The sequence below is a fragment of the Populus alba genome, chromosome 3, assembly GCF_005239225.2.
Source record: "Populus alba chromosome 3, ASM523922v2, whole genome shotgun sequence".
Taxonomy (NCBI): Eukaryota; Viridiplantae; Streptophyta; class Magnoliopsida; order Malpighiales; family Salicaceae; genus Populus; species Populus alba.
Genome location: NC_133286.1, coordinates 8701187 through 8725975, shown reverse-complemented (window position 1 = coordinate 8725975; position 24789 = coordinate 8701187). Strand labels below are relative to the sequence as shown.

Sequence of the window (24789 nt, the reverse complement as noted above, 5' to 3'; positions counted from 1 at the left end):
AGACAATAAAAAATAGTTTTTAGATACGATCTAATGGCTGGTCTAATCCAAGATTTAAATTTTGGGTTTTGACCAGATCATCGACTTGTTCGGATCAATTTTTTATTTTTTAAAGAATCAAAACGACTTTATTTTAGTAAAAAAAAGTCAATGAGTTCCGGGTTTTGACCAACTCATCGAATTACTCGAGTCAATTCTTTTTTTTTTAATCAAACAACTTCCTTTTAGTAAAAAGAAAACAAAAATCAACAGGCTATAATCGGGTTTTTGATCAAGTTTTGTCGGGTCAACCGGGTCACATGGTCAATCAGGTTACACTGGGTCTTTTCTTTTCATATTTTTTATTTAATTTGGCCCGATTCCAACCTTGGATCAGTTGGGTTTCAGGTCAATCCGTTGGATCGAACCGGATTTCAAAACTATGCAGAAAAGTTATTAATTGAAATAGTCTTTGATAAATACTTGATGCTTAAATAAAAAAAAAGGAAAGAGTAAAATGTATAACAACAAAATGCATAAATAGAAGATAATCATGAAATTCATCAAAATTAAAACTATGCTTGTGGTTAAATATTTTATCGCTAGTACAGATATTTATAATTATAAAAAAATAAAAAAATTAAAAATATTCCATTGCATGCTTAACATGACACTCATTTACGTTGAATTGTAGCTTCTAAATAAGCATTGTATATTATAACTAAGTAATAAGGAAAGCTTCGAAGTTTTAAAAAATAATGTTTGTGAAGTAACGGATAATAAATTCAATAACACAATCTATAATTTCTTACGTGACAATTCATAATAGAAGAACTTTTATTACTTTAACAATATTTTTTTTAATTTAATCTATTTTTTTCAGGTAAACTACATTAAGTCTAGTGTAGTTCACTCATTTTTCATATATTTTTTTAAAAATTACATTTTATATATAAGTTAACTTAAATTTTTAAATTAATCAAAAAAGCTAAACTACTCTTGTATATAATATATTAGAAATACCGCAAACAACAAATTAGTTAAATAAAATTTCTCTCTTCATACATGATTTCTTTCTTTCATCTCCGGAACAAAAAAATCTTACCAAAATCAAAACCTCATCTTTTGTATTTTTATAGAATTTTGTGTTTTGAAAGTTGTCTAATTTTTCGATAATTAACTTTTTTGAGCCAGAACCACTCACTCCATCGCTCCCAAAATAACAGACTCCTTAAAAAATTAAGTGTGATTGCGGTTGTTTTTTAAAGTACTTTTTCATGTTGAAATGTATCAAAATGATATTTTTTTAAAATTATTTTTGAGATTAGGACATCAAAATGATCTAAAACATATAAAAATTTTAATTTTTTTTTTAAAAATTGAATTTGTTGGAAACACAAGTTAGCTCGCGTTTCCAAACATAATGTAATAATAACTTGTTATAAATCCATGATAGGTTTCAACATGTAATAATAAAAGCAATCTCCACAACAACGATTTTATCTCTACTTATATATATATAAACTTTGGAGGGTATAGATCAATTAGTTGGATTTTATATTTTTTTTTTAAATGTCACCAGTTCAAGTTCCATAAACCTCAGAGCCATTGGAGACTTACATGATTATTAACTTCAAGACCCATAAGATTAATCGAGGTATACATGAGTTAATCTGGACATCACACTTAATGGAAAAAAAAAGATTCTAAAATAAAATAATAGGAGATGTCTACAGTGCCAACGATGTTGGGTCAAGTCCAATGGTATTCGCCATGAAATAAAAGTGATATCCTTATATTTGAATCATGATGCTTGTTGTTTTCATACAAGAGACCACCAAATAGAGGAGTTGATGCTGCTATGACCACCACCGCCCATAACCACATCACCACCCACAGACAACAATCACCCACCACCAACCAACCCACCTTGATCAACCAATCAGCTCGACATCAACACACCACCACCATCGAATCAACCCCTCTTCATCTTTCTTCTTCTGTCATTGAATCAACATAACCATCACAACTCAACCCTAATTCCCATAACAACAACCAACATGTGTCCAACAACAGATCAATCTTCTCTTCTATCTATTTATCATTAATGTCAACAAACACGAGTCATTATGTCTTTCTACTCTCTAACTCACTAGCATGATTGAGCTAATTGTATTGGACTTGGATGACTCATAGCTATTTGGGTTTGAATATATTTTTGTTGAAACAAGTTGAAGCTATTTGGGTTTTTAACATAATCTTTTGTGCTTTATTTATTACAAAGGGATGGAGAATGTGAGATTGTACATGGGGTATGAGATTAATGAATTTCTAGACTTGAGATTCATGAATTTTTTTAATTGGCATCAGCCGATGTGTCTTAAAAAAAACAAAGATGAGATGGTGTTTAGATTTTTTTTTTAATTTGATGATAAAATTATAATATTTAACATAAAAACTCTTTAGTAATTAATTATAATATAATATAATTAGGTAAATAATTTATTTTTTTTATTAATTTTTTTCTTTGCGCAAGTAATTGAGATTATAAAATGTTATTAAACTTATAAAATATAAGATATAAAGTATAATTTTAAAGGAATTGAGGTAAAAAAAAAGGTAACTTGCATAAAGAGTTTATATAATTAACCTATTTTTATTAGTACTTATTCCAATGACCACAAATAAAAAAAATAAGTTTTTGAAAACAGACCCGCGCGGCCCATTTGCTCCCGCTTCCTCTCTCTTCCTTTTGCCCAACCTCACTCTAGAACCCTAACTCATTCACACTCTTCAAAACCCTCCCCTTTCTCACTCTCTGCATCAAAGATGATGAAACTATCGAGACTTCTGAACTCCAACAGGTATTCTTCTTCTTCTTCTTCTTATTATTATTATTATTCTTATTAGTATTATTATTATAACTGAAAATAATAAAACCCTAGTTAGCTAGCTCCATTCTCCTCTTCCTCTCCATCCATGCTCTCCTCCCTGTTTTTTCACGTAATTTTTTTTTTTAATTTTTAGATTGAAATGTGGAATATTGGACTACACTTTTATTCAATGCTTTTTATGGTTGTGTTTAAATGGAATGCCTAGTTAGTTCTCAATCTTTCTTTGAGGTGGACTTTGGGTTTGGCTTGTCATAAATCACGCTCTGCATTTCTTGATTACTTTTTTTTTTAAAAATAAAAATAAATTGGGTTCTCCCATCTACCAAAAAGCGCTGCTTGCCTGCACGATCTCTTTAGTAGAAGTTCTATAGGAGGAAATCTATATCCTCGTTTTTCCATTATTATTACACCTTGAACAAGAAATTCTACATTGTATGAACTATATTATTATCTTAGCAGTAGTGGTGTGTGGGGAACAAGGTTAAATTTTTTTTCCGTTGAACCCCAGCATTATTAGAGGGCATAATTCTTAGACCTTGAAAACGTTATTAGGACCTTCTATTTCCTTTGTGTTAACATAATTCTTGATGTTAATAAATACTTTGGCAGTGATTTTGAAAGGGGAAAACTTATGGAAACACTCAAAGATTTTTCAGCTTGGCTTCAGTCCATGAGAGTGCCACTTTGGAGTGGGATTTAACTTGATTGACATTTGTCTTACGTATATGCATGAGTATAGTACAATGCACACAAATAGCCAGCAGGAGAGAATTTCTGTAATTTTAAGTATACACCTGTTATAGTCCCTTTGATTGAAAACTATCCTTTCACTAATCCTAGAATATTGAGGTAATTGTGGTCATAATTCTTTTTTTTTTTCCCGTTCATTTTCAATAGCCTTGGATATATGGCTGTAAGAGGAATGCTATTCCATCTGAATTTGGTTAGGAAGTTGCTTTCTTCTTCTCTCTTCCCTATCAACAATTCCCATCCCGCTCTTCCTCCTTTTTAACTAATAAAGGGATGTGCTACAAAAAAGTTGGCTTATGAATCTTTACTTTATTGGAAGCCTTGAAACTAATGCATCTGAATGTCAACTTAAATTGTGCTTTTAGAAGGTTCCCCTCCCCATCTCTCCCCGTGTTTTTGGAGTTTCTTCACTCCATCTTTGGAATCCTAGTGTTAATTTCTGGATAAAGAGGATTTATAAACATTTTGATACCTTACCTGCTGAAAGTACAATGTATATCATGGTTTCCAAACTTTTTATGTTAATTTTCTCTTACCATTCTCTTGCTGGTAGCTAATTTCTTATAATGCTGCTCCATATATAGAAGTTGTTTCCAACTTTTGAAATGTTTAGGTTTTTGTTTCTTTATTATATATATTTTATTCAATTTGATTTTAGCTAAATACCCTTTAAACAGAACATGTTGTCTGAAGTAATACATGAATCTGGTGGTGTTTTGGAGTTGTTTCAAATCCTTGGAGTTCATTGCATTATTGGTTGTATTGGTTTCTGCACTTTATGGTGATTTTTATTGTCTAAACAGGAATGCAGTTGGGAAACCTACTGATGTTAGAGATGGTTCAGCATTGCATGCTTTAACTTTCCAGGCTGGCATTTCTACTGGTGGGAAGAGTTCTATTCAAGGTACCGAGGCATCCATACAAATGGTTTCCTAGGTGTCTTGCAAGTTTGGATACTATGTCTTGTTATGCAACTAAAACTGGAAAGTTTGCAGATCGTGTATTTGCTCCTTATTCTGTTTTCAAGGGTAAAGCTGCGCTCTCTGTTGAACCTGTTCTTCCAACTTTCTCTAAGTTTGGTGTAAGTATAACCTTATGTTGCTCATATACTTCTGTCTAGCTCAAATTGGGTTGCTCCTCATTGTTCTTCTTTCTTAACAGTCTGGGAATCTTAGAGTTGACCGACGTGGTTCTATGATGTTAACTTTCTTGCCTGCTATAGGTGAGCGTAAGTATGACTATGAAAAGAGACAGGTAAATTTTCTTGATTTTTCCATCACTACTATCTTACTCATAAATGATTCCCATGCCATGTGATTTTTTCACCACAGGATGGACTTGACCTCCCCATTCATCATTCTTTCTTCAAACTCTATTAAAAACAAATCACTCATACCAGATTTGAGCATAGTAAAGAGTCTAGTTTTAGCCATTGACTCATCAGGAGATGGCCTAGAAATCCCCCCACCCTCATTTGCATCTCTGCAAGCTCTATGAAGCTTAATGACAAGTTCTGTTGATATTTTGTAGAAGTTTGCTCTATCAGCAACAGAAGTGGGATCTTTGATAAGCACGGGTCCCAAAGATTCTTGTGAATTCTTCCATGATCCCTCAATGTTGTCAAGGTTAATTTTCTGCATCACCATATTCACATGTGTGTGTGGGTAATCTGTACAACTAGTTCAAGATCATGCTCTGTTTCTCGAGACAGTTATGCTATTGTTTCTGTTGTGATACCATCCATTTCTAAGCAGCTAATTTTTTCCACAGCAATGCTGGCCAAGTGAGAAAGAACTTATCAATTAAGCCACACGCAGATGGTAGTGGCTATTTTGTTTCATTAAGTAAGCTTTTGATCCTGCTCATGATCTTGTTTGGTTTGAAATTTTAATCTCCTTTTGTCTAGTGTTCATTTTAGATTTTTTGGGATTTTCTTAAATATTTTAAATCCAAAAATAGATTTTTTAATGGACCAGCATAAAATATTTTGTGCAAGTTTAAGAACTACATAAAATTTTTATTCATAGTTGAACGAGTACTGTTATATCAAGGAAATCCTATATGCTTTAGAGATTCCCCCTTTCCTTAGCTGTTGCCAGCTGACTTGTGAGCTAACCTTGTTAGTCTACCATTCAAAGTTTCTACTACAGTTCCACAGAAGTGATTCCTATTTTCCCTTATCTTAGAATCATTAATGCCATCATTTTTTATTGTAATTTAACTAAGCCTAAAATGGATTTAAATAAAAGGATGTATGAAAACTATTCTCTTTGAAATTCTCTTTATTGACTACATTTTTCCACTTTCTATTATGTTCTCAAATGGAACATCATAGCCATTACTAACAATCATGTCGAAGCTAACCTATGCTTATTTAGTCCTATGCATAACTTGTTTCAACTAAGAAATTTCTACGTAACTGTATTCATGCTGCAAATTTTTGTTTCATTTGCGAACATTGTTGCTCATAATATGAGATCTCAAATTAGAAGCAAATTGTTCTAGATGACTAAAATGTATGAGAAGAAGCTTGGAACAAAGAAAAACAGAGATTATGCCACTGTCAACTCTGCTTTTGTATTAAACCCTGTTCTAAGCTTTGAAATCTTGGAATTTACTAAAAAGAATAAAATCCTATTCTAAGTTCAGACGCATATGAGTTTTTTCATTTTTTTGAAAAGAAGCTAATTGCTGTGATTTTAAATGTAATATCGTTTTTACCTAATGAGGAATGCTTGTGAATATCCTTGATGGGTAACCTACTCCTTGATGAAACTATTATGGGATGGGAAACAAGAGCTGATAACTTGTAGGCTTTAAGGCACTCACTAGCATTTGATTGTAGTGGCTGCACTCTCAAACTTTGCTGAATGCAGCACTCTCTTTGAAATTAACTGAGATTGGCAATATCACAGGCTGCTTAACCGAGTTTCATTCTTGGACCATATTTTGAATGTGGACATTTCCCAGTTGACGTGTCTTAAGCTCCGTGTAATGAATCGATGACTGTTTTGTATTCAATTTGTTTTGAAAGGGTGTGGCATCCAGTGGGATTCTGTAACTTATACTTTGTAAGCTTGATGGCATTACATTATATTCTTCATTTTGAAATGCATAGAAGAAATAGCCAACTAGTTGATTGATTGATGTAACTTTGATGAGAAATAGTTAATCAAGGTAGGTAACACCTTGATTTTATTTGCTTTAATCACTTAGCTTTAAAGTACTTCATGTGGAAGTAACTTAGTTGGTGATTCATAGGAAGAGTCTAATGATGCTATTTATCCTCTCTATTAATCAATATTTCTTTCTTATCCATCCCATCTAGTTTCAAACCATTTTTATTTTATTTATTTATTTGACTAACCTACCTAGTTTTTTATAATAGCCTTTAAAGCTGATGTGCAACTAGAAATGTAGACTAAATTGCTGATTTCCAGCAAGATCTAGAATGGTGTGCAGCTGAAATGTGGACTAAATTGATGATTCCTTGCTGATTTCGTGCAGGATTTGTGGGTTGAATGTGATTGGGTTTACGGCTGGATTTTGAGCCGTAACTCTTCACTTTTATCTCTTTTAATGTTAAGTTATGGCTGTAGTTTTTTTTTCTTACTATTGTTGTTGGTTGTTTACAGCTGTAGAAAACATAATAAATTAGGTCTTAGATTGTATTCTTAGTCAATCCTGAATATTATTTGGTAATCTCTATTGTAAGAACAGAGTTTCTCTCTAAAGTTTCTGTATTTCTTCTCACTTCCTATCAATTCTAGCATTTCTACTTCCAACTTTCCTTTTTTCCAAACTAGGATCACATCTGGGCTTCCCATACATACTCAACTTGTTCTGGACAACTTCGGTCATGAGATTTGATTAGTAGATTTAATAACCTGTGCTGGATTTTGTTCAAGATTTTGAGCTTAAAATGGCACAAAAAGAGAGAGGATGGAGGGGTGGAGCAAGGGGTGTCAAATGGATGTTTGGGAAGGAATTGAAGCCAACCTTTTAAGTAGGGAGGAATGGTGGACAAAAACAAAATGATGGTAGAATTGACAAGATTGCTGAATTACAAAGGAAAGTTGAGCTCCTTAGTAGGTCTTATACAATGAATGGTCTCTCTTAGTGAGGTTGATTATGAATTTTAGGATTCTCATTCCTAGTTTGAGAATCATTTTGGTGCAATGTAGCTTGGCAGGCTTGATGTTAATAGCTTTGTGATTACTTGCCTCAAGGAAAGTGCTTGGGAGAAGATGAAGAAAAAGTAGCATTGGTAATTTCTCCCTTTTAACTACACTCAAACCCTCAACAAATCCGTACACAACCTTAAACAAATGAGGAGCATGGAAGAGTATACCAATTCATTCTATCAACTCATCTCTAGAGTTGATTTGAATGAAAATAAACAACAAATGGTTGCTTATTATTTGAGTTGATTAAACCCTCAATTCAAGATGTTCTTGTCTTGCAAAGCTTGTAGAATGTTTCAAAGGCATATTTTTATAGAAATGAGTTGTTTATCTTCAAGTTGTTCTATCAACAAATGGTTGCTTATTTTTATAGTCTTTTGTTGCTTATTTTCATTCAAATCAACTCTAGAAATGAGTTGATAGAATAAATTGGTGTACTCTTCCGTGCTTCCTACTTGCTTGATGTTTAGCAAGCTTTTGTAGAGGATTTGACTGTAGTTAAAAGAGAAAAATTTCTCACACAACTTTTTTTTCATCTTCTCCTAATTATTACTCTTACCTTTACCACTCCTTGATGAGAGACTTGCAAAAGTTCCTACAAAGCTGAAGCACTTTCATGGAGGCAGATAACTATAAGTTCAACTTTTCTCTCATCAACTACATCACAGTGTAAAAAACTCTTTTCACAGTGTTCAATCAATCTACAAAGTCATCCGGGTTCAAACCTTCCTTGAAAATTTAGAAGTTCAACCTTGAAGCTTTGTTCAAGTTGTGGCTTAGATCCATTAATAATAGGTTTGTCAAACTGCATTGCATTAGAAGGATTCTCAAATTGAAAATGAGAATCCTTAAGTTTACGATCAACCTTGCTAGGAGGGAACATTTGTTGTATTGTAAGTAGCTTAACTTGTCTTCATAATTCAACAATCTTGTCAACTCTATCATTATCTTTTTGTTGTCCTCCATTCTCCTTACTAGAAGGTTGGTTTCAACTCCTTTTCAAATATCCATTTGATTCCACTTTGCTCCTCCCCTTTGTCTTTGTGCCATTTTAAGCTCAAAATCTTGAACAAAAATATAGCAAAAGTGATTTAAATTTGCACTGGTCACAACAACACAACAAATTGATCGAATCTTGTGACTGGAGCTGCCTAGAATAGGTTTGATCTGTATAGGGAGCCTAGATATGAGTTCTAGTATCTTGAATGGAGAGAAATCTAGGGAATAAATGAGTAATGGGAAAAGGAGGACTAGAACTTGCTTTGATACCAAATGATGAGAAGAGTTTCTAACCTACCTATTTTTTCAGAATAGCCCATGCCACTTCTGCTGCATTAGTTTTGGTTTTAGAGTTCTGGAGTTGAAATTTTTTGCCTACACTAGTCTCTTCTTTTGCATGTGCATCATGATAACTTGATGTTGATAGTTCCTTGTTGTCTTGTGTGGCTTCTTAATTTGTTGCTTTAAGTTAAAGTTTGTTTGGGTAGAATTCCCACCTGACATTATATCATATGCAATTACTGTTTGCAGGTGTTGTCAACAACATCCTGAAAACTACCGAACGATTTACTGTTCCTGTAACGACTGCTGAATTTACAGTTCTGAAGACAGCTTGCAGTGTATGACAATTGACTCTTCTCTTTAATTTCTGCCTCTACCATTTAGCTGGATTTCGTTTTAGGAAAACAAAAGGCAGAAGAGGAGAAAATATACTAGAAAATGGCTATCTTTGACAATTGGTATGAATTCATAACTATAAAATATTAGATTATAAAAAATCTGAAGAAATTAGAAAATTTGCTATCTGACTGGTAGTTTGATAGGGAAATTTTGGAATGCAAAGAAAGAACTAGTTGGTTGTGTTTTTATGAAGATATGTACTAATAGCATAATCGCTTTCTTCTTTTCCAAAATAGAGGGCACAGACATCTGGGGCTAGACAAATTTCTTTGCATGTTTTGGTGATACTAGTTATGTAACAAGCATCATTTTTATTTGTCACCGTGGGAAGAGCTGGAAAAAAAAGTTTTCTTGTCACTGTTAACTGCAGCCTGGTTTTATAGATGACTGAAGACAATTTACCATGAATTTTCCTCTTTCCCTTTTCTTCTTCATAGTCACTGCGGTGCATTTTTTTTTCTGCTTTTCTTGTGAGTTGCTGGATACAGTCAAAATCACAAGTAGAAGAAGCTCGCCTTTTCTAATGTTGCTGCAATTGTGGGTACATGCCCATTAGACGAAGATAAAAAAATCCCTTACCAGAGTTAATAGATGCATCTCTGGATCATTCTTTTGATTTGGTGCCCACATATTACCGAGTGTTGAATATTTGGCAAATCAGTTACAAAAGAAACGTGTATGGCTTTCCGTCCCAAGTCTGTATGTTCATTGATGAGAAAGAAACCATTAGTACCATTAGCGCAGGATTATGCTGCTACAGAAACTCGCATATAATTAATATGCGATGGGGTGGTAGCTTACCTTCATAAGTGGCATCTAGAGATTGTATGATAATTTTTGGGGGCAACTAAAGAAAAAGAATGATATCTGTAGTTTTAAGTTAGCGAGCTGTGAGTGTTGCCCTTGAGGAAATAATGTGCACTCTGCATTCTGATGGATATTGAAAGTATTAAGCTGCGAGAAATGTGATGACAGACAATTTAGTGCAGTACGAATTAATCCTCAAAACAAGGTGCCCCCCCTCCCCTCTTTTTTCTCCAATAACCTAACTGAATATACTGTCTACTGCAATCATGTTGTTGATTCTTTCTGTTGCTTTTTTTAAACCTAAAATCTCAGGAAGACAATATCTGATCTCATAATTGCTTGTTAATTGTTTAAATTGAAGGGTTTGTCATGCATCCATATACAAACATCTTCTGTATATGTACATTGACTATTGTCTGATCTTTCACTGTAATGCAGAATGACTAGAGCATGTAAACTTATGTCCTTGCTTTGTTTTCTTGTGTGATCTTCCTTGGTTGTTTCTTGTGCAGTTTGCATTGCCCCACATCATGGGTTGGGATCGGTTGACTACTCCGCTTCCTGGAACCTTAGCATCAAAGCTGTCAAAAGTGGATCCACAAATGCCTGATTTAGAATGGGATAAATGAAGTCTTACATGCCCACCAGAATTTTGTCTCAACCACTTCATGCTCCGGCCTTCAGATTTCCATCTTAATAGGACAGTTGCATGCTGTTCTTAGTAGTGCATTCTGTGTTTAGTTTTATGCAATCGAAAATTCGGTTCACTTCCTTGTGATTTACTGTTTGGAAATTTATTAGAATTTCTGTTTATGAATGTCCTTAGATGTGCTTTTCCTGGTAAATGACGCAGTTTAATTTTGATCGTTCCAATTTTAGTTGTTCTACCCGTGGGGGGTTAGGAAAAAAGGCATTTGGTCAGTTGGCTGCTCCATTTCATTACATTAATGACTCGAATAATCAGGGTTAATATTATTTTTTTAAAAAAAATATATAAAAAAAATATTAAGAGTGAAGAATATTTTAATAGTGTTATTAAATCTAATTAAATAGGTTAATTTTAAAACCTTTATTTAATTCTTTGCTAGACTTGAGCATTTTGGAGCCTAAGAGCGTGAATTATAATTTATTCTCTTCTCTTGTTTAATAAAATCAATCAATTAATTTTTAAAATTTTAAAATATAGAATTATTAGTTAGATATTATGGTGTTTAGGAATTTTCATAATTTTCATGAGTCAAACAAAGATAATAGTTTTGTTTTAGATCAAAATACTGTATAAATGTCGAATGATCCCAGGATATTTAACTAATAATCTCTTTTGGACTTTTGATGTATTGTTAAGAAAAAAGTCAGGTCCATGTGCTTAGATATGATAACCATGCCAGACTTAAGCGTCTAGGTGTGGCATGACTCAAGTGCCTTGGCCTGCCAACCATGCTAGATTCATGCATATATTTTTTTTAAATATAGGAATTCACTTATAATTGTTTTTAAAAATATATTTATTTTGTATTTTTATCTTTTGTATTTTTAACCAAATATATTTTTATCTTTTCTATATTTCTTTCTTTTATTTTGGAACATTAACCACGCATCCTTCAAGTTCACTAAATTTTTTTATTTTTTATTAATCTCTAATTTTAGTGAACAAATCATCTAGAAAATTGCACAAATTATGATAGTAAAAAGGACAATAAGTCTTTTTAGATATATAATATTTTCTTTTCCTACAACATAATGTATCAATTTAAAAAATTAGATGAAAAATTAATATTTTCATTCACAATGTATACAAAAAAGAAAATTTTATTTTTTAAGACTTGAAATAAATCACTTAAAACTCAACATTTTTTTTCCATTCTTTCCTTTTCAAATATGAAAAATTTATAAAATAAATTGCACAAATAAAAAAGAGTTTACAGTTAAATTCTATTGCATATGAATGAAAAATCTTGTTTGAATGAGGCATCGTTTGTTTTTGTAGTCTAATTGTTCTTTTGAAAAATTTTAAATTTTTTGACTCAGACACAAGTTGGCAAACCCAGACGCATGGGTTTGACATGCTTGCCAGGTACAACGCTTGGGTTTGCCATCCATGCCAGACCCAAGATGCGTGAGTCTCGTAATCATATTTGAGTATGATAAACATGTATGATTTGACAAACAACAAACAAAGAGAACAATTGTGCACTCTAATTGTCACAAGAGAGAAAATAAAGAAAAAAACATAAACAATCAATCACTGGATGCAATCCAATCATTATTTGTCTGCACGTGCTACACCATATAAAAGAGGGTACAATTGTGCATTTAGTGAGACGGGAGATGGCTAGATTTGGCCACCGGAAAGTGTCACACGCGCCTCTTTAATGGCACGGGCGCCATCCATTCATTGTGGAAAAAAAAAAGAAAGCCAAAGAAATATCTCGTAAAAAGATGAGAAATGAAAAGTAAAACTATTATTACAATTCACAGTAAAATGTCTCTTGTTCTACAGTGATTTCCCCACATATTCTAACTTTTGTTATAATGATTTCACTTTGAGATTTTGGTTTATCAACAATTAAATTGAATCAAGAAAAAGATTTCAATGTTTCACTCGTTGTTTTGCATAGTAAAATTATTATTTAACCTATGAACAACATAATTGCTAGTCAATAAGTTTATAAGAATTCAAATATTATTGTCAAATTCACAAGGGTTATTACGGTAATATCATATTTTACCCTTTAATTTATATTTTGATGATATTTAAAATGAGGCCCTCAATGTTTTGATTTTAATTTTTGATTCTTAACTGTTTTATTAATATTTTTTCACAATTTCATTATTGAATCTATAATCTTGGTTTTTTTTTTTTTTTTTATAAACTTGATCTTTATTCTCTTGATTTATATTTTGTTTTGAATTCTTTTGCTAATTTTATTTTTCTTTTCAATTTTACCCGTCAATTAGAAGTTTCAGATATTTAAGGTTAGGTCCTCAATGTTTTGATTTTAAATTTTGACTCTTAAGTCTTTACCCTTTTATCAAATTATTTTTTTTTTTTAATTTTATCCTTGGATCCATAATCTTGATTTTTTTTATTTCTTCAAATTTGATCCTCATTCTCTTTATTTTTATTTTTAATTTGGATTCTTTTGTTAATTTGGTTTTTCTTTTTGATTTTTTCCATTTAATTCAAAATTTTATGTTGTCCTCTCATTTTTCAGGAGTCAATTTGTGGCAAGTACTAGTTACACGTTAGGTGGGTTGACTTGAGTTAACCAAGTTAAATGATTTTATTTAATTTTTTTTTTTAAAAGTAAGGATGACATCATTTTGAGAAAATATAAAGGAAAATAGTTAACTATTTTTGACATGGTCTTGACTAGGTTTGCCATGGATTGACTAGGTCACGGGGCAACTTGTATTTTTTATCATTTTATAATGGGTTAATTCTTTTCAAATTTCTTTTAAAACTTGACCCATCCTAAGCCTCGGGTCAACCCATTGTTTTTCCTTTTACTGGGTTATCCTACTCACATGATCTCTCTCACGAGTTTTGGTGACTTTAGTCTGATTTACTAGTGCTTTGTTTTTTAGACTTTTTTTTGGATTCTTCAGGATTGAAAATTATTTTTTTCAATTTCATTTTTATAGTGTTAAGTCATGGATTGTTTTCTTTAAAATATATTAATAGCACTTGAGCATCACTTTTTTATATTATTGAAAATTCACCCTGACTTGTAGTAAAGTACAAGCCACTAAAATATCCATGGAAGCAATTTATACTTTCATGAGATAACTTTAAAGAGTTTTTATACTTTTAAAACATGGGTAGAGAGAGGATGTTTCTAAGATAATATTTATTATTATTTTTTTATTCCTAAAATATTCCATGTAAAAAAATCTTAATTCCTAATCAATTCAACCAAAGCATATAATGATAAAAATAATTGTTATTATAGTTTTAAAACTTGACTTTGAGGTTAATTTGTAACAAGATTCAAGTCACAGATCACGAGGGTTAACTTTAAAAAAATTCTTTTTAAAAACAATCAAATCAAATGTCGTTTCAACAATTTTTTTTTTCCAAGAAGTCAAAGGGTTTTTAACCCAGTATTTGACCAAGTTTTACCTTGAGTTGTGAGTTGACCCGAGCCAATCCTTCTTTTATTTTTCTTAAACCTGTAGTTGTGACACGAACCAAAGATTGATGTCCTCTTTCAAGTGTAAGAGTGTCGAAGTAATAAATAGCCTGGCAACACCGAGATCGAACCATGGAGAGGTTATTTATATAAATTATAAATAATAACAATAACAAGTTAAAAAGGACTTTGAGATGTAAGATTAATGTGAGGATTAAACAATGATAAAAATGAATGTCAAGGTTAGAGGATCCACTAATGGTATTTTAAATAAGTATAGTATAAACTTTTTTTATTACTCAACTGGAAACCACACACAAAGGAGGTTCCAATAAGATGATTTTTCATTAATAACTCATTATAAATTGTTAACATGATCATATTAATTATCTTATTTAAGTAACACCAAACTTTTAAATATTGTCAGGAATTCATGATGCTAACTTATGTTAACAACAAATCATGTTCCTTTCATAGCACATATGTAGGTTATACCATACGGTTGGGTTATGAAAGTGCCAAGCATTTGTTGTACCAAGTGTTATACAATACAAATCTAGATTAACCATTTAACAAGTAAATTATTAAGAATTAGTAAGATAAAAATATAAGACATGTTAATATTAAACATTAAGGTCATGTTGAGTTTACACTATACTTATTCTTATACCATTAGTGTAACCTTTTCACCTTGACATAATAAGAACCTTAGGTAAATATTACAAAAAATATGAAGAAAAGAAACATAAATAAACAAAATAAGAATTGTTGAGTGTGTGGCCACATCTTAACCTGGTGACAATCCTTATCTTCTTGTCTGGACAAAACGTCATTGCTAATGTCAGAATTTGAACCAACTTCACCATGAAAGTTCTAGGAAATTGTCTCAGCTTTTCAGGAAAAAAAATTGAGGTCATTTGGACTTTTAGAACTCAAGATATGGGCTGAACACTGAACAATATCTGGGCTGCAGGACATATTCGGATTTCTCCGTTGTTGCTATAATTTAGACTTGAAAACGATCTTTTTAAATTTTGGACTCCATATGAAAGTTTTAGGCCCATATCTTAGCTTTCCATTCATATAAAACAAACTTAAATCCGAGATCTACAGCTTTAGATATGTTCCAATTATCGAACACTGTTCTAATTTGGACTGAACCAGCATCTCTTTTCTAAGTTTAGCTCTTTCTTTGTCCTTTCAATTTCAATAGTTAAACTCATTAATCAATCCTTTTATTTACGTGATAGACCTGTATTTAAGATGAACATTTACCATAAATTAAGGTATCTTATAGTATCAGACTTGTTATTATAAAACATGCTTTAATTAAGGAGTTATTGATACTTCAAGTGCAAAATGATAATATAAAACTTTGATAAAAATATATTTTTAAGTACTAATCATCTTGTATCAGTCCATTCTACCTTGTTCATTTGAGTTTTACATTTAACACGTAATTGTGATGACAAGGAGGATAATTCCCTTTCACTTTAGGCAGCAAAGTTTCCACTTAAAATTCTTGAAATAACTTGTAAGACAAGAGTTTAAAACTTAGTGTGGGAAAAAAAAAAAGATACTCAGGGTTCTTTATTTAACGTAAAATATTTTCTAGATTTTTCTAGATTTTTTTAAAAATGTTTTTCAATGTTTATTTCTCATGTAATATTTTAGAAAAAAAATTAGTCAATGTAAAATATTTTACACTGAATTTTCAAACTTAGTTTATTTGCTAAAAAATTTTTTCAGTTCATGAAGTTTCATAAAATATTTTACGGATATTAATTCACTTATAATATTATCTAATTATTTCAACTACCACATCAAAATCAACACCCCGACCCCGACCATCTTCTCCTCTTTCACCACCACAATGACCACCTCACCACCATTCTTTTCACCATCATCCTTATGTCACCATCTTCACTACCACCATCATCCCATCACCACATACTCCACCACCATTATTACTATCATCTCACTACTACTATACTGACCACCTTACCATGATCTCAATCATAATAGTCGTGTCACAACTACTACCATCATCATCTCACCACCTCTTTCTCCACTATCATCATCATATTACCACCACAATCATATAAAAATATTTACATGTAAAGTATTTTAAGTAAAAACATTTTTCAAATCAAATATTAAAAAATATTTTACATATAAAACATTTTATGATAAAAAAACTATGTCTAAAATATTTTATATCCATAAAATATTTTATGTGAAACAAACGAATCCTTAAGAAAAGGTTGTGTGCTGAAAATTTGGTTACTCCAAATACTTTATTACGAGATTCATAATTTACTAGATGGCATCCACTATGCTATATACTGGACAAAATTTTTTCTAACATAAACAAATAATGTTTAGGTGGCATTAACATTTTAAAAAAGTAAGAATGATCTAAGACTTAGGTAACTGAAAGAGATCTTACACATCGTCAAAACATCGACCTAGAAAGCAAACCAAACAAAATACTATGAATCGAGAATTTAATGCTTGCATTCAATCAATTAACTTAATTTAATTAAAAAATAAAATTTCTTTTAAAAAAACCAAATTCATTAAAGACTAAAAAAAAACTCTGAGATAACTTGTGCTATTTTCAAAATCATTGAAAAATCTCATAGAAAGCAAAAAAAATAGAGTCCAGTCTACAATTAAAATAAATGCCAAAAGAAAAAAGGGTTTGGATCAACTCATCGAGCTGGTTTAAGTAACTGAAAGAGACCGCACATGTCGTTAGAGCAGTGATCCATAAAGCAAACTAAACAAAATACCACGAAGTGAGCATCTAATGCTTATATCCAATCAATTAATTTAATTTAAAAATAAAATTTCTTTTTAAAAAGCAATATTTAATAAAGATTGAAAACAAATATGTGAGAACTCATGTCATTTTTAAAATCACTAAACAAAAAAACAGGGCCAATGTTGAACTAAATAAACACCAAACAAAAAAGGGCTCAAATCGACCCACCGAGTCGGTCTAAGTTTTAACACAACAGTCATGTGATCTTTATATAAGAATGAACTTAAAATATGATGAGATTGAAAAACAAAGCTTAAAAAAAGAAAAAAAAAACCAGCAAATTCGAGTGAACCTTCTAAACCTGGTTTAATCTCTCAAACTCGTAATCTATTAAATTCTAGACTCGAGTTCAATTAAAAACTCATCACCTAACCAATTTAACGTTGGGGGATGGATTCAAAAAAAATATTATTTTCAAGGAAAGAAAAATAACAATAAAAAAGGATTAAATTTGATAAAAAAGACTAAAAGAGGATGACATTGTAAGAAAAATTTGAAAACTATCTCAAATAAAAAAATAGCAATTGAAATAATAGGGGCCAAATTTGATATTTCAAAAAAAGGGGATGAAATTGCAAAAAAATTCAAATTTTATAAATTATTCAAAATAAAAAAATAGTAATAAAAAACATGGATCAGATTGGAAGGAAAAACAAATCAAAAGATTATCCTTAAAATATGGAGGGCCAACACCAAAATCGAGAAGGTGAGAGGGAAGAATAAAATAAAGGTTATTGATACTAAACCAACGACACTTAAAAAACATGCATCACCTAGGAGTGGAGGAGTCGCTAAGGTAATTTTGTCACCCCTCTGAAGTTGGTGTTCGACCGCTGAATGACACCATATACACTGTTAGAATCTAGCGGTTAGTGTTCACGCACCATCTTTTTGTTTTTATAAATAATTTACATGCTAATGAAATAATCATCATGTCCCTGATACAACATTAGAATTATAAGAAAACCATGAAAAAGATGAAAACACCTCTAAGCTAAAATGTAAAACCCCAGATAATATTATTGATATTAATAAAAGACAGGATTATAAAAAAAAAAAAGAGAGGAAAAGTGATAAGTTGAATTATAAGAATGATGATATATTTGAGAATTTGAATTAAAATATTTTGTTCAAGTGTTAATATATATAAATAAATAAATAAAAAAAATGTGAATAAAAGTTACTGTTGAGGGATATAGAAAACATTTTTTTTAAAAAAAGGGTTAAAGAAATAACATGGGCTAAAGTGTGTGCATGGAAGGAAAAAAAAAATTAGGGACATGGATGGTATTTTTTTTTTTGGAAAAGTTAATTAATTGTGTGTCTCTCTCTCTCTCTCTCTCTCTCTATATATATATATATATATAATATATATATATATATATATATATATATATAAAAGTAAAAGTGATAGTGTGTGCGGAAGAAAACATTAGGGACATGGATGGTATTTTTAAAAAAAGTTAATTATATATATGTGTGTGTGTGTAAGTGCAAGTGTGCTGGGAGGAGGGCAAAAAAACAAAAAACAAAACTTACTTTTCAAAAAGAAAGAAGAAGCATTCGGCAGGAGAGGAAAAAAAAAACAGTTCAAGCAAGGAAAACTTTTCAATACAAAAGTGTTAAAGCTTTAGCTATTACTTGGTAAGGTGTCCCTACACTTTTAATAAAATACTTGAAGAATAAATACTCTAAATTGATTGAATTTTGTGAAATGAGGGATTAGAGTTCATTATAAATTTTGAGGAAAATTACAATTGATTGTGAAATTGTGTTAAGATTGTTGAAGTGAGTAGAGAAAGTAGGAAATTATGGTAAATTGAAGCAAAATTTTAGGTGTTCTTGAAGAAGGAATTTTTTTGGAAAAATAATAATAGAAGAATAAAATTTAAGAATTTGAATGAGATGATGAGATTGTGTAGGAAAGACATGATATTAATGTTAAAGAGAGAATGAATCATGATTTTTTTTATGTTTTCCTTTAATTTAAATTTTGGTAAAATAAATTAAATAAATACATTTAATATATATATATATATATATATATATATATATATTGTTTTGAATGATGAAATGTTGTGTGTTACAATGCGGAAATTGAAGGAATAGGAAGGAAGTTTACAAAAAGAAGAAGGAAATTTTTCATGTTTCTCTCTAAATTTTATTTTGGCAAATGAAAGGATAATAGGAAGGATTTTATTTATTGAGTGTTTTGATATGGAAAGTAGAATATTGATGTGATACACATGTCAATTTAGGAGAGGCTACTAGGCCGACACCACAGCAAGGAACTACAGCTCGAGCTCAGTCGTCAGGTAATTACATGATACCCGAATTTAACATTGAACAATATGTATATATATTTTTTTATCTGATTAATCGTGGTTGATATATTAGAAATTATTATGTTGTTTTCTTGAGAAAGTAAGATATGCGATATGATGAATTAATTCCTGAATGAATGGGATTAGTGCCCTAGTGAATGGGCGTGGTAAGAAAGTGAGTCCCTGGTTAATGAGATTAGTGCCCTGGTGAATGGACGTGATAAGAAATTGAGTCCCTGGTTAATGAGATTAGAACCCTGGTGAATGAGTAAGTTGTTGAACTAATTCCTGATTTAATGGAATAAGTGTCCTGGCAAATGGGCAAGATGAATTCCCTGGTTAATGGGATTTGTACCATGATGAATGGGTGAAATGTTAAACTAGTTTTTGATTGATGATAATAGTGCTTATGGAATGGACTGGTAGAAAATTAGTCATTTATTAGCGAATGTAATGCCGTGTTAATTAGGTGATAGAATAATTATATTTTATTGATGTTGAAAAAAAAATCATAGATTATTCTGAAATTTAATTGATATATAATACTAGATGAGCAAGTTGATTTAATGATCTTTTGACTAAATTTACAAAAAGAAAGGAAGAAAGAAAGAAAGTAGAAAGAATTTTATGAATGTCTTTTTTTTCATTTGTTTAATTGAATTATTGTATTAAATTTATTTTCAGGTACATCTCCCTACCAGACTGAACAGTAGATTAGTTCCTTATATTTTGTTGGATATTATGTAGTAATGAATGAAATTATCATTTGTTATGTAATATAATGCATCTCGAAAGCTCTTTTGTGTAGTACAATCTAAATTATGAATTCCTTCTTTAATTATGAACTTAGTTCAATTATAATTTTGTTAATGATCCTTATTTATAAATTTTTGAATTATGTAATGTACTTCAGTTACTATTTTTAGAATAATTCTTTAGATTGCATCCATGTAAGTGCGGGATATTGAATTGTTTAGACATGTGTGAATTTAATTATTGAGAAGTTGTGATATAATGAGAGGAGGATGTCCTGAATGATAGGACAAGTAAGAGATTTGTTAATTGGGGATTGTGGAAGAAGAGTCGATAACTTGGTATCTAAAAATATAGAGGAAACTCTGCCGAAAGTTTTATTAATTACAAAAAAAAAAAAATCCCTTATTGCATTATCATGTCCTTGCTATCTGTTTTGAATACAAATATTGGGGATGTTACATAAAATGTATATATTTTTTTTTAAGTTAAAGGGCAACATAATAAATTTACTATGCTATAACAATTGAAAAGACTAAAAACCCTCTGCATGTTAGATTTATTTTTTTGGCACCCAGGGTTAAATAAGTAATTTATTTGTGCATAAAAAATAGAAAAAAGACCGATTTAACTCAATCAATTTCATAATGACAATCGAATCCTATGAAAATAACAATAATACCCTCACTATCTAGGCCGCTAATTTTTGAAACAAGGGGCAAAACTATAAAAATAGTTGTCCAGTCCACAATAAACTATGTCTTAAGTTACAATGTTTCATTGATGCCTCATAAATGTTTTATAATATATAAATAGAGTTTGGGTATTCCAAAATTCACAAGGAAGCTTACTTTCAAATGCATCTTGAATTTATATATAATGTAGTCTTGATAGATATCTGTTTTTATTGGATTGGTTGAAATGTTTTTAAATGCTTTACTATGGATAGTTGCCAAGTTAGTTTAGTTTTTATTCTCGACTTTATTAAATTTTAATTTTCTACACATTACCATCTTAACAAAAAAGTCTTAAGAAAAGTGTTACCATCTAGGTTTTTGGTATGGAAGATAGTGTTTTGAAGTGTTGCGTATGCTTGGAAACTTCAATGATTTACCAATGGTTCTTTCATCTTCTACTTTTACTTTTTATAGTTTTCTACCTTTAGAGATAATGTTTTGGTACATTTAAGACATTGGTGTTTTACATATAAACTTTAACTAATTCCTGGAGCATAATTTGAGATTCTTGACAGAATTAAAGATGAATTATGGAAAAAAAATCCACTATAGTTAAGAACTTATGACATTTTTAGTTTGGTCCTCTAATTTGACAAAATTACAATTTGACTTCTAAAAATTGATAACATTCCATATTGGTCCCTAGTTGTAAGATTAGCTTTTTTCATATTGGTTTGGTGAGTAATTGAGGGTTATTTAGTGAATTATTATCAAGTTTTATCATTTTTTTTCTTATGAATTAGATTTCAGGAAAACCATTTTTATTTTTAGGTTTTTAGAAAAAAATGACCAGTTTAGTTCAAAAACATATAAGGTTATGGAATAGATTCTTAGTTAAGTGTATTAAATAGGTTGTACGTTCTCTTTGAGTTTTTTTTGAATATGTCTCTTTTGTATTTTGATAATCTTGATATTTTACTTGCGGGACATCAGTAGGAAATTCTTTCAGTATCTACTTTCGAGTTCCATTTGTTTTTGAGTCAAATGAGTAAATAAGCTTTTATATGCACGAAAAATATTATAAATATTGAAGTTGTTAATATGAATTGGATCATGCTTCTTGATAATATATATGTTGATTATTATCATTGTTACGATAAAACATGATCAATTGTTGAATTTGAATTCTTGATATGAACCAATATATATTTTGAATTAACTTTTAAATTAATAGGTTTTCATTTGATTGATGTCATGAGTTGAGTTTTGAGATATGAATATGTTTGTTTGATTATGATTATGAACCTATGGTATGACAGTTAAAATACCTATGCTAACAGGGTAGTGTTAGTCTTTGTGCACATCGTATCTAAAACCCTAGTTGGTTGGGGGAGTCACTAACTTGTATGGACTAATCATCCCACAGTACAGAGCCTCATGATCATTGTATTTTGATTTTTTGACGAGCTTTACCTTATGATATTTTTGTTATGATCTATTTGAGAAACTTTTCTATAAAAACCTAGATCCATAATTGTATATATATTCCTCATTGTTGTATTACCTCGTATATGTATATTGAACGTTATTTACTCACTGAGTTGTTTAACTCACCCTCTCATTATTTATCCTTTTCAGGCATATAGCTTGTTAGTATATCATTTTTGTTTGACCATCATATACCTGTTTTTTTTTTTTTTTTTTTTTTTGTAATTAGTACTTTCCTTGTACGTCTAGTTAGTGCTTCACAACTATGAAATTGCATTAACTCTTGTATTATGATAATCAAATTATATTATGAAGTTAATTTTGTTATTAGTGCTGCATTGAACTCTGATTGAGTTATTTAATAGATAAGTTTGTATATAAGTTTGAGTTTGCATAGGTATGAAACCTTGTAGGGAAATATTATCTATGTGCTGGCCATGAATCCATGAATCAGGTCGTGACAACTACATATAGAACATACTCAATGAGACAAAAAGCACACATCTCTTCTCCAAAAAAAATAAAAAAAACATATTTACGAGAAACTTGCTGTACAGGTACAACTTAGGTCTAGAACTTATCAGCAAGGGAGTGTCTACATTTTTCTTTGAAGTTTTTCCATGATTTTATCAGTAATATTTCAAAAATAGTTTTTTCTAATTTAAATGTTTAAGATGTCACTAAAGAACTAAGTGCATTTTAAGGCTGAAGCTTTTTTTTTTCAATTTATTGTCTGGTAGGTTTTTCAATGGTCCATTGAATAATTCTCAACCTTTCTTTACCTTTTAATGTGTGCAATGGGAGGTTTTTCATTGTTCCTTTGATTAATACTCAACCTTTATTTACCTTTTAAGGTGTGCACTGACATGTGTTCATAAAAAAATTAATCTTTATTTGGGATTGTAATAGTATTTAAATTGTTTTTTCCGTTGAAAGAACATTCAATTAATTTGTTTAAGTGTTTTTTTATGATTTTAATATATTGTTGTTAAAAATAAAAAAATAATGAAAAATAATTATTTAAATACATTTGTAATTAAAAGACACTTTTAACAAGCATTTAACATAATATTATTTACACACGCTAATAAAGGAATATTTTATGCTTTTCCAAATCCGAACTAGTGCCATTGGGTAGTGTTCACAAGCAACGAGGAGACAGAAGCTTAAATCATCATTATGCTATTTTCAGAATGTGTGCCTGAAAAGGTTCTTGATATCATTGGAGACGATAAGAGCTGCTGATGTCTACTGAACTGCAACCGCTGTTTGTTAACAAGAAAGTTCTGGGTCATGATAGAATTTAGTTGAGCATTCTTTCAAGAAATGGGATTTGAACTTCTGCACCTGATACATACAAAGAGGATGAATGAATATATTTCCTCATAGCGAATGCAGATGCTCCTTGACGGAGCTTTGGACACAGAAATATGCCCTCGGAGTTCCACAGCCAAAATATAACATGACTTCATTTTTTACGGCAATGAAAGTGCTTGTGATTTTACCTTGATGGATTGTGTATCATTTAACACCTGAAATTGTACGTTAATTATTCTGAATTTATTCAAAGAAGCTACTCTCGATCAGAAAGGATTTCGTGTCGACTCAAAAGAATAAAGTACAGTCTCTCAACAAGGGATCCAGAGATGGAATAGTTTTTTTCAAGCTTGCCCTGTAATAGTGGATTATATCTTGCCATTGAAGCAAAAATATTCCATCTACCATATCTATCTACCAGCAAATGGACGTCTTGACTATGTGGAGGAGTTTGCGAACAGCACAAAGCTCATCGGAAATAGTCATGAAATCTACACTACTGTACCCTATCAGCACATAAAAGATATTCCAAGACCCACCATATCCTTCTATTCAAACATGAGTCAAGAATATGAATACTTAAACCTAGAGAAACTTAAAATGGTTCATTTGATTAAAAGAAAAAAGTGAATCTGTCCCCCAATTCATTTATTCAAAGAAATCTTTCATGACTTTAGCTCAAAATCTGAAATAGCTATCGCACAGTACTATCAGCCCCACAACTTACTATTTCACAAGGGTCACTAGTTCAGTTCCATCAGGCAAGAAACCTCTTAGCTGATAGCAACTTGGTTGCATTCTTTCCTTGTCAGAATCACTTCGTTCCTCAAATTATGACGATTGCCAAGAGAACTCAACAAGAAGGATTGAATCTGCAGTATCAAAGTAGGATTGGATCGACATGTCTATCGGTTCTAATTATACAATATACTAAAAAGACTCAATGCCCCTCTTATTATTTATCTAAACTTAAAGC

General features: G+C 30.8%; 1 protein-coding gene across 1 annotated transcript; it reads left to right on the top strand.

The window, feature by feature from the left end:
* Nucleotides 1-2681: 2681 nt before the first annotated feature.
* LOC118037948 (single-stranded DNA-binding protein WHY2, mitochondrial) lies at nucleotides 2682-11111 on the top strand. Its single transcript, XM_035044131.2, has 8 exons — nucleotides 2682-2843; nucleotides 4427-4527; nucleotides 4619-4704; nucleotides 4785-4877; nucleotides 5154-5248; nucleotides 5394-5467; nucleotides 9338-9426; nucleotides 10807-11111. Exons 1-8 carry the CDS (start codon nucleotides 2809-2811, stop codon nucleotides 10921-10923), a joined length of 690 nt encoding a protein of 229 aa, XP_034900022.1. The 5' UTR covers nucleotides 2682-2808; the 3' UTR covers nucleotides 10924-11111.
* Nucleotides 11112-24789: the final 13678 nt, after the last annotated feature.

Coding starts and splice junctions, on each gene's coding strand:
- LOC118037948 (XM_035044131.2), top strand. CDS start 2,809: ATGATGAAACTATCGAGACTTCTGAACTCCAACAG. Junction 4,705..4,784: donor CAACTTTCTCTAAGTTTGGT/GTAAGTATAACC, acceptor CTTTCTTAACAG/TCTGGGAATCTTAGAGTTGA. Junction 5,249..5,393: donor GATCCCTCAATGTTGTCAAG/GTTAATTTTCTG, acceptor TTTTTTCCACAG/CAATGCTGGCCAAGTGAGAA.